This window comes from Octopus sinensis, linkage group LG4, assembly GCF_006345805.1.
Source record: "Octopus sinensis linkage group LG4, ASM634580v1, whole genome shotgun sequence".
In the NCBI taxonomy this organism is placed as follows: Eukaryota; Metazoa; Mollusca; class Cephalopoda; order Octopoda; family Octopodidae; genus Octopus; species Octopus sinensis.
In genome coordinates, this window is record NC_043000.1 from 33,106,533 (window position 1) to 33,116,632 (window position 10,100).

The following is a 10,100-nucleotide window of genomic DNA, read 5'->3' on the forward strand; positions in this document are numbered from 1 at the left end:
TGAACAATGATATCCAGACTCAACTAATAAAAAGGATGCAAAAAGGACAATCAGAGCCTAGGTTTGCAACCAGTTCTTTGGTCTGTGGGACACAATATTCACGATCAACATAAAAATTAAAACAATATTTAAACTATAGAAGGCAGTGAGCTGGTAGAAACGTTAGCACATCGGGCGAAATGCCTAGCAGTATTTCATCGGTCTTTACGTGCTGAGTTCAAATTCAGCCGAGGTCGACTTTGCTTTTCATCCTTTCGGGATCGATAAATTAAGTACGAGTTGCGTACTTGGGTCGATCTAATCGACTGGCCCCCCTTCCTCAGAATTTCGAGCCTCGTGCCTAGAGTAGAAAAGAATGTTTAAACTATACTTTCTTTCGGTTGCTATGGTATCCATATTTTCTATATTTGGTGGCGGTGCTCCAATATGAGCACACTCCATGAGACGGAACCAGTAAAAGAGTAAAATATACATTGAAAAAAGACAAAAGCAAACGTTAAATAAAAATAACGCAGCTACCAATATTGGTATGGGGTGTGGCCATAGTGGAGCACGGCCACCAAATATAGAAAACATGGATCCTTCAACAATGAGGAACTGCAGAATTGGAATGTTGTTCTGCTTATGCCTTGGCGTTGATAATAAATATTGTTGACTCTTTGAACACTGACTGGCAACCATTATCTTTGACAACTGTTCAACGATTAAATAACGCCGCAAGGAACCAGGTGGACGTAGCCATGGCAGCTTGGTTATGACTCACTTTGCAATCATGTGCTCCAGGTTCGATATCACTGCAAAATACGTTGCGTAGATGTCTTCTATTACAGTGTCGGGTTAAGCAATGCCATGTGCGAGAACTTTGGTAGAGCGGGAAACTGTACATAACCGTCATGTGTGTATGTATGTATGTATGTATGCATGTACAGTGTATGTATGTATGTATGTATGTATGTATGTATGTATGTATGTATGTATGTATGTATGTATGTACGCATGTATGTATGTATGTATGTATGTATGTATGTATGTATGTATGTATGCATGTATGTATGTATGTATGTACGCATGTATGTACGGTGTATGTATGTATTTATGTATGTATGTATGTGTGTATGCATGCATATATGTATGTATGCATGTATACATATATGTATGCATGTAAGTATGTATGCATGTAAATATGTATGTATGTATGTATGTAGTATGCATGTATGTATGCATGTATGTACGCATGTATGTACGGTGTATGTATGTATTTATGTATGTATGTATGTGTGTATGCATGCATATATGTATGTATGCATGTATACATATATGTATGCATGTAAGTATGTATGCATGTAAATATGTATGTATGTATGTATGTATGTATGTATGTATGTATGTATGTATGCATGCATGTATGAATGTATGTAAGCATCTTTTGGAGTCAGTGAACGTGCAGATTTGTATGTTTTGTTTTATATATGCATTCTCATGCATATAGTTGCATGTCTAGATATACCAATATATACTTAAATGATGTTAGTATATATGTATGTACGCCATCATTTGCTTTATTTCAAGATTTCTTGCCAATAGAGAAAGAACCGGTTTCTAACCTAGATCCAAGGCTCTTCCACTGGAATTTCAACATCAACAACAGCGTATTTTTGTATGTATGCATGTATGTTGCATGATCGGGTCGTCGGCGACTAAACCGACAACCCCACCAAGCAAACTTAGTGAGGAGGGTGTTCATTGGATACCCTGCGGGATGAAAAACAAAACCCGTCAAAGGGCGGAGGAACGCTTGAGAGTCAACGGCCATCCAATAAAAGTAGTTTTTTTTTTCTTCTTATGGCTTAAGGCTGTATCATGCGCGGAGACATAGAAATAATCGGACTGAATACCCGATCGCGCGGTTAAACCATTGGGAGTGAAGGACTCCTAGCCTTTGTTAGGGCATCCTTCTAGGAGAAGGTAACTCAGGTAACTGGGCTAACTCCGACATAAAAACTGCGGCTCAGTGGTTACCGATTATGTTGACTTGCTCTTCTTTTCGGATTATGGCTGCTGTTGCTTAGTGAGTGGGATCGACTCAGTGTACAGCCTTTCCTCACTTAAAAAAAAATCTTCATGCACAGGCATTGCACGATAGCAACATTGTTCATAATTGTTGATAGTGCTGTGAGTCTCAACTGAATAGCTGGCTGTAGCCTTAAAAAGCAAATAAAAGTCACATTCGATAACAGCACCAATAACAGTTAAGCTTCGTGCAATGGCCATACTCGATAACGAGGGGTCAGCCATCATATGTATGTATGTATGTATGTATGTATGTATGTATGTATGTATGTATGTATGTATGTATGTATGTATGTATGGATGGATGGATGGATGTATGTATGTATATATATATATATATATATATATATATGCAGATTTGTATGTTTTGTTCTATGTATGTATTCTCATGCATATAGTTACACATCTAGACATGCTCATATATATCTGAATGATAAACGCCTGGGACGTTTTACAGATTTTTACAGTTCCAGTGATGGACTGAATCTGTAATCTTCGAACTAGCTTCTTCTTTCTGGTTTTTTAGAAGCCTAATCTCTCGAGATTGGTATTTAGCAAACCTGGGCACCAAATTGTTAATCTGCTAATCGTTAAATAACGAAGTTAACATTTTTGTTAACGATTTAACTTTTAAGTTTTCTGTGGAAATCATTGTCAGATTAATTAACTTCCGTTACATTTAATTCCGTTAACTTAAGTCAACTTAAGTTAACTTCCGTTAACTTCAATTCGATTGAAGTGAACGGATTTTATAGTTTTGGCACTGTTTAAAGGAGTTTTGGGTGGTTTTAGACCAAAAACTGAATTTTTGTACTTTTCTATAATAAGAATTAACGTTAACTGTTTATCGATAACTTCTTTTACATTAGGAAATTATTAACTAATTAACGGTTATCGAAGTTAACTTATTTGGTTAACGGATTGACAGTTATGAACTTAACTTTCGATTAACGGTGCCCACCTTTGGTATTTAGGCAGTGTGTTACATATCCCAGGGCCCCAATAATTACAGGTATAAACCTGAGCTTGTAATCTGGAAAGAATAACTGCAGATTTCTCAATAATTCTGCATAGGTTTTTTTTTCACTGATCTTCAGCTTTATGTCAACATCCACTGGACAGCTAATTTCCACAACTCTGCTCAGTTTCTCTTCTCTATCACGAATCATTATGTCAGGTTTATTGTGTATACATTTTATTGAAGTTTTCACTGGAAAATTCTACAACTACTCCCTTTTAGTACGAGTGGCTATGGCTTTTACCATATTGTGGGTTCTTATTTCTTTGTCTTCGGGATTATCTTTCCAACGGATTTCGTTATAGAGTGTCCTAGCTACGACGTCATGTCTCATCGGTAGAAAATATCGTGATGACATTTTCGGACAACTGCTTACGATATGGGTGATATCTTCAGTGTGAACTCCACAAAGTCTGCATCGGCTGTTGCACTTTACTACTTTTCCTACAGTAAAATATATACATGTATGTATGTATGTATGTATGTATATGTATGTATGCATGTATGGATGGATGTATTTATATATGTATGTTATCTGTTTATCTGTTTATCTATCTATATCTATCTATATATGAACATACATGCACACGTACATTTTTGCATACATATCTATCAATATACGTATGTAGATATCTATGAGCTTATATATATATATTATATATATATATATATATATATATATATATATATATATATGTATGTGTGTGTGTGTGTGTTAATGTATACAAACACATTTATATATACGCACACACATGCACACATGCACACGCACATGTAAAGATATGAAAGAAAAAACAATCAATGCACAAAATCAAGGTATACCAGTATAGAGTCAAGATATTAGGTTTTGAAGGCGACCGACGTTTTGGAGACTTGTACTTTGTCATGCTGGATGCAAAAGGGAAGGCAAAATTTTGCAAGGAAGAAATCTCTCTACCTCAGACTAACACCCTCAATCTGCACTGAATCGTTATTCTTCTTAATTATACTTCTACAATTATAATTATAATTATCGTAACAATAAATAATTAACATATAATATTTTAGTTTGGTGCTGGGTCTTAATAGAAGTACGTACACTGCTGTTTTAATCCGCTTACCATCGTAATAATATGAAACCACCGTTATCTCATTGGTGAAGTGAGCTATCTTACTTCCTTTTATATGACACGGTATTTATAGAAGGATAAAGTAATGAGACGGTGTTGTGGCATTCATGCTCTTTTCTAACAGATATTGAGCAAGTGACTGAAACGAAAAGGCTGCCACAATAAATCGCATCTTCAGCATTTATCTAGTTTATGTCGTTTGTCGCCATTTCTCCAGTTTAGAATTTTCCGATTAATACTTCTTTCAGGGTCGGGTGAATCACTACCAATTATTTTAATTAATTTTACTAATATTTGGGATCACTTTTAACAGTGAATTATATGTATTTGTCAAATAAAATTATCCGGCACATCTTGGGAATCTTAGTGATATATTTCGGCTCAACTAGCTACGAATCTTGGACCCAATTTAGAAGACTCGATCCAAGTGAATTCCACGATATTCCACAACAGATATTTATATTTGATTATTTATTATAAAACTAGAAGTGAAAGAGATGGGTGTATAGATTATAAACCACTTAATCAGTTCAAATACACTTTAGAAATTTTGCTCTGTTTGCGGATGGAATTTTTAAAAGAATATTCTCACAGTTCTACGAGACGTGGACAAGTGTTTATGACTGATCTTAGAATGTTAGTAACAATAAACTAGAGTTCTATTGACAGATAGAATTGGAGACCTCATGCACTGCACCTTTGCTACGTTTGGTCTTGTGACCTTAGACTTTATTGATTACAAAAGACAAATATTGATTATAAAAGACAAATCAATACTTTATTAATAATTTATTCAATTGCTCTTTTTTTCATTTATTGATTCATTTTTTTTTTCAGTTTCCTCGACGGGAAATTCTGTGGAATGACAGTGTCACTTGTAAGGGTGTATACATGTATACATGAGTGTGCAGTTAAAGGATAACTGGGAATAGACAAACAAAAATAACAACAATGAATTAATTTTACGTGTTTCAGATAATAAAAGTCTAGAATAAATTAAAATGTTTGGAGATAACACCATTTCAACAGAACATCTTCCATTCGACAACTCTCAGCTCCGTTCCACATTCTTATTTATTTCTTCTCCGCTAACGATATCATTTCTTATGCGCACGTAAGAAGGCCGGCAATTTTGAGAGGAGGAGGAGGAGGAGGAGGTCAATCGATCACATCGCTCCGATAATTGACTGGCGCTTTATTTTATCGACTCTCAAAAAGATGAAAGGCGAAATTGATCTCGGTGAGATTTGAACTCAGGAAACAAAGGGCGGGGAAGAAATATGCAAGGCATTCTCCCGAAACTTTACTGATTCGGTCAGCTTATCGCTTCTCTGTATGCATACAGCTTCATTAATAAAGCATATTACTCTACCTCCGGTATTCGAGTACTATTTTATCTACCTTGTTTCACACTTATGTGCTTATATATATATATATATATATATATATATATATATATATATATATATATATATATATATATATATATATATGTATATATACAAGATAAGAAAATGGAGAAATACATCTAAATAAAATATCAATTACCAGATTATACTCAGTCACATACTTTATTAAACCACCACATAAGAGACTGTAGGGTTTGCTTTTTATATCTAACCCTACAGTCTCTTATGTGGTGGTTTAATAAAGTATGTGATTGAGTATTATCTGGTAATTGATATTTGATTTAGATGTATTTCTCCAGTTTCTTATCTTGTATTAGTAATTTGTGGTAAATCATTTTACCTTTGCCCATATAATACAGTAAATGAATTGATTGCATCGCAATCATTAACATTTATGTATTAACTTTGTTGGGTACTTCACTAGCAGTATATTGGATATATATTATCCCATGGAGGGTTGCATTTACAACCCCTATCTCAATTTGTATATATATATAATATATATATATATATATATATTCATATATGATCATGGTATCGTCAAGGAGAATGGAAGATTATACATATTCAAAATTTGTTTATTACAGTATTATTCTCAATACAGTATTATAACAGTAAGTAGCTTGCTTCCCAATCATATGGTTCTGGGTTCAGTCTCACTGCCTGACACCTTGGGTAAGTGTCTTCTACTATAGCCTCGGGTCGACCAAAGCCTTGTGAGTGGATTTGGTTGGTGGAAACTGAAAGAAGCCCGCCGTATATATATATATATATATATATATATATATATATATGTGTGTGTGTGTGTGTATGATTGTGTGTTTATGTTTGTCTCCCCACCATCGCTTGACAACTGATGTTGGTGTGTTTACGTCCCCGTAGGTTAGCGGTTCGGCAAAAGAGGCCGACAGAATAAGTACTAGGCTTACAAAGAATAAGTCCTGGGGGTCAGTTTGCTCGACTAAAAGCGGCGCTCCAGCATGGCCGCAGTCAAATGACTGAAGCATGTAGAAGAATTAAATTTAATGTGAATTCAATGAGAATAATCTTTTAATAAAGAACTTTTGAGGCTGTAATCTCTTTTCTTCTTTAGGATGTCTTGGTTCTGCCTGTTGTAGGAAACGCAATGAAGCAAGGAACTCAGGATCAATCGATCTAGTGAAGGACTGTGTGATTGTTTATCTTACACAGCTGTGTATGTTCCCTATCATTCGATGTGGTTAGTCACGTCTGGATTGTATCAGAGTGCTTATAAGGTACTTGCTCGGATTCCAAATCCTTATTCTCTTACGTTTGTTATAAGTATTCAAAAATTCTCTAGAAAATGTGAAATAATTCCTTTTTTGGAACTGGATCTCGAAGCATATTATAAATAATGCTATGTAAATATTAGATAAAGAAAAAAGTCGAAGGGTACCCGTGGGACTGGAAACCACATCTTCTTTTGACATGTAAGGTGTTCTACCAATGGACCAAAGTAAACCACCGAATTTCTGCCTCCAATTTAGAAAGTTCATTCTTACTAACACAAATTGCACGTTGTTGACGTCATAAATTGGATGGAAAGATTCGAAAGAATACATTGCTCCAATAGTAGAATTCCAGTCGTATACACAAGAGATGCGAGTTCGAATCATACGGGTAACCAACTTTTTCTATCTAATGCGTTTTTTGATCCAATATTTACATGCGATTATTTATAGCTTTGTGTGCTTCGAGATCCCTTAATCAAAACTATATATATGCATACATACATAATACAAACATATATACATACATACATATACACACACATACATATATATGTACATATACTCACACGCACATATACATGTGTGTGTAACTTTTGATAAAAAAGAACTCAATAAGTAAAATGGAGAACACTGTTCGTCTCATTTGAAACACGGGATTTTTACCTGCAATTTTATCTCTCAGGTGGTTCGCGGTCGCTGTGGTCGACATTTTGCGAAAAGCGAAAGGCGAAACTTTGAGTATGCGCCATATTTCACTCGAAGCAGAGAAGAGAAACAGAAGTAGCTGCTCACCTATATTTAGCTTTGAATATAAGTTACTATACTTCACCGGTATTGAGTACTTGTTCGCTTAATTACATTCAGACACGCGTGGAGTCATTCAGTCACTCCATACACACACACACACACATACACACACACATACACACACGCACGCACGCACATTATATCATCTCGTTTGAAATTGGTTCAATCGAACTGGACTACTTTCAAATGTAGTACTCAATACATGATACAAGTATAGAGTTCATACTCTAAAAGAATGATACAACAACCGTTTCGATTGATTTGCCCATTATCGAGTGCTCTACTCAATAATGACCCGATTGTTCGATACTATCGTTGTGCCATATCGCACACACACACACTCCCCCACACACACGCACACACATATATGTGTATATACATATGTATAGTATATGTATGTGTGTGTGTATATATATATATATTGATAATGTGATGTATATAAAATGTGATATTTATATATAATATGATATATACGTATACATATATGTATATTCGTACTCTCACACACATATAACGGCGTTCCATCTCTTTGGATATTAATAACGTGCATCTGTATAAAACATGACAAATATGGTAAATCAAGAATTCGTCTTATGATAAACATTCCGATAGTTTTTACCTCGAAAGTCCTCTTTGTATTTTTTTTATATATTTATTTAGTTTTTGTTTTGTTAACTTTATAATTAATCATTTTTATCTGTCATTAATAAACGTTTCATGATTTCTGTATTCACACATCGAACGTCTTATGTTTTTATTTCGTTTTATTTTCTTCTGATTTTTATTATTTAAATATGAATTCAGAAGAACGTAATTAAATATATTCCAACTTTCGGATCTGTGTCTTTTATGGTGATTTTCCAGGAGGTACATGATTCGCCGAATGTGCCAGCAGCGAGGGAAATGCACTAGACCAAGCAAAGCCAGAAGCCGACATCAAGTGACTGGTATTTGACAGTGAAGATGTTAAATATGGATATGAAAGAACGGGAGGATAGAAAAATTGGGGGCCTGCGCACAAGGGAAATCTGTAGGCTGCCCCGAAATTGGGTAGATCGCTTTTTTCCGCTTTAATGTCTAGTTTGTGGCTTGTTAATTTCCGTCGTTTTGCTAACGATGACTCTGTGGAGCATAATTCTATATCAAGGTCTGTTTTCTTGGAACTGTCACTTGAAGACATCGCTCGACTTGGGGTCTCATCATCAGTGCCACCATCTGTAAAAGACAGACAATAATAATAATAATAATAATAATAATAATAATAATAATAATAATAATAATAATAATAATAATAATGTGTATGATAATCGAGAGAAAGAACATGTATGATAATCGACATAGCATTCCCCGGTGACAACAGGCTCAAAGTGAAAAAATAAAAAAATGAACAACTATGACGATTTGAAGCGGGAAATTCGAACGTTGTGGTCAATGAAGGGAGTAGACGTGATATCAATAGTAATTGGTGCACTTTGAAGTATCAGCACTCAATTACCAACATGGCTGAAAAAGATTGGTGCAAATGTGAAGGTAGAACACCTAAGAGAAATCAGTATCCCTTGGAACTGCAAGAATTCTTCTCAGGCTTCTCGAAGCATGACCAGTAAAACAAGTGTCACCTTAGTCTGCTGGCTGTGGACAGCTGACACTTTCCATCATACCCAGCAAAATAAGCTGTGAGCTTTCATATATAATAATAATAATAATAACGATGATTTATTTATTTAATGATACCAAGTTCCAAATAGATAAAGCAGAGAATCACTCTTTTGTAGGATGTGTGGCAACAAAAACGAAACAATCCCACAAGTTGTGAGTGAGTATAACAAATAGGCTCAAAGAGAACAATAAAGGGAAGCAGGAGAACATGGCTAAGTTTGTTCGCTGGAGATTATGTGAGGAAAACGGTCCTGGAAGAACACGGAAATAGTACGACCATAAACCGGGTGTCACCAATAATAATGAATATAAAATCTTATGCGATTTTACAATCCAGTGTGACTCACTAATCGATGCTCGGTTACTAGACATTGATATAGTGGATGAAAGGAAGAAGGAAACGAAGATCATAGATGTACGAGTGAGTGATAAAGAGCTGGAAAAAATGGGAAACTACAAGCTACTAAAAGACAAAATTTCACCAATGTGGGCAATGAAGAGGCTTTTACAGAATTGGGGAAAGGAAATAACTGGTATTAGAAATTTATGTAAGACGTGCGTTAAATATCTGACCGAAGCAGTCTTGTTTCTGTTTTACTAACTTCTGAGGGTGAGCTGATCATCGAGAAAAACAGTTTTTCCACTACCTTACACTTTTTGGTTATATCATTTCTGCTGGACAAAACTGTGATGTTTATGATCTGTGTGTAAATCATTGCTTTCCTTAAGCATTTGGATAACTGGATATCGGAGTCATTTCATTGACCTTTCAGAA

The 10,100-nt window shown here is 35.1% G+C and overlaps 1 protein-coding gene across 3 annotated transcripts in view; it reads right to left on the reverse strand.

The window, feature by feature from the left end:
* Positions 1-6,488: 6,488 nt before the first annotated feature.
* Positions 6,489-10,100, reverse strand: part of LOC115210425 (paired box protein Pax-9-like) — a 59,671-nt gene continuing 56,059 nt past the window's right edge. For all 3 annotated transcript variants that reach the window (XM_036501962.1, XM_036501961.1, XM_036501960.1), the window contains exon 4: positions 6,489-8,881. In XM_036501962.1, the coding sequence (XP_036357855.1) occupies positions 8,514-8,881 (368 nt within the window). In that variant the 3' untranslated portion in view covers positions 6,489-8,513. The remainder of the gene's footprint in view (positions 8,882-10,100) is intronic.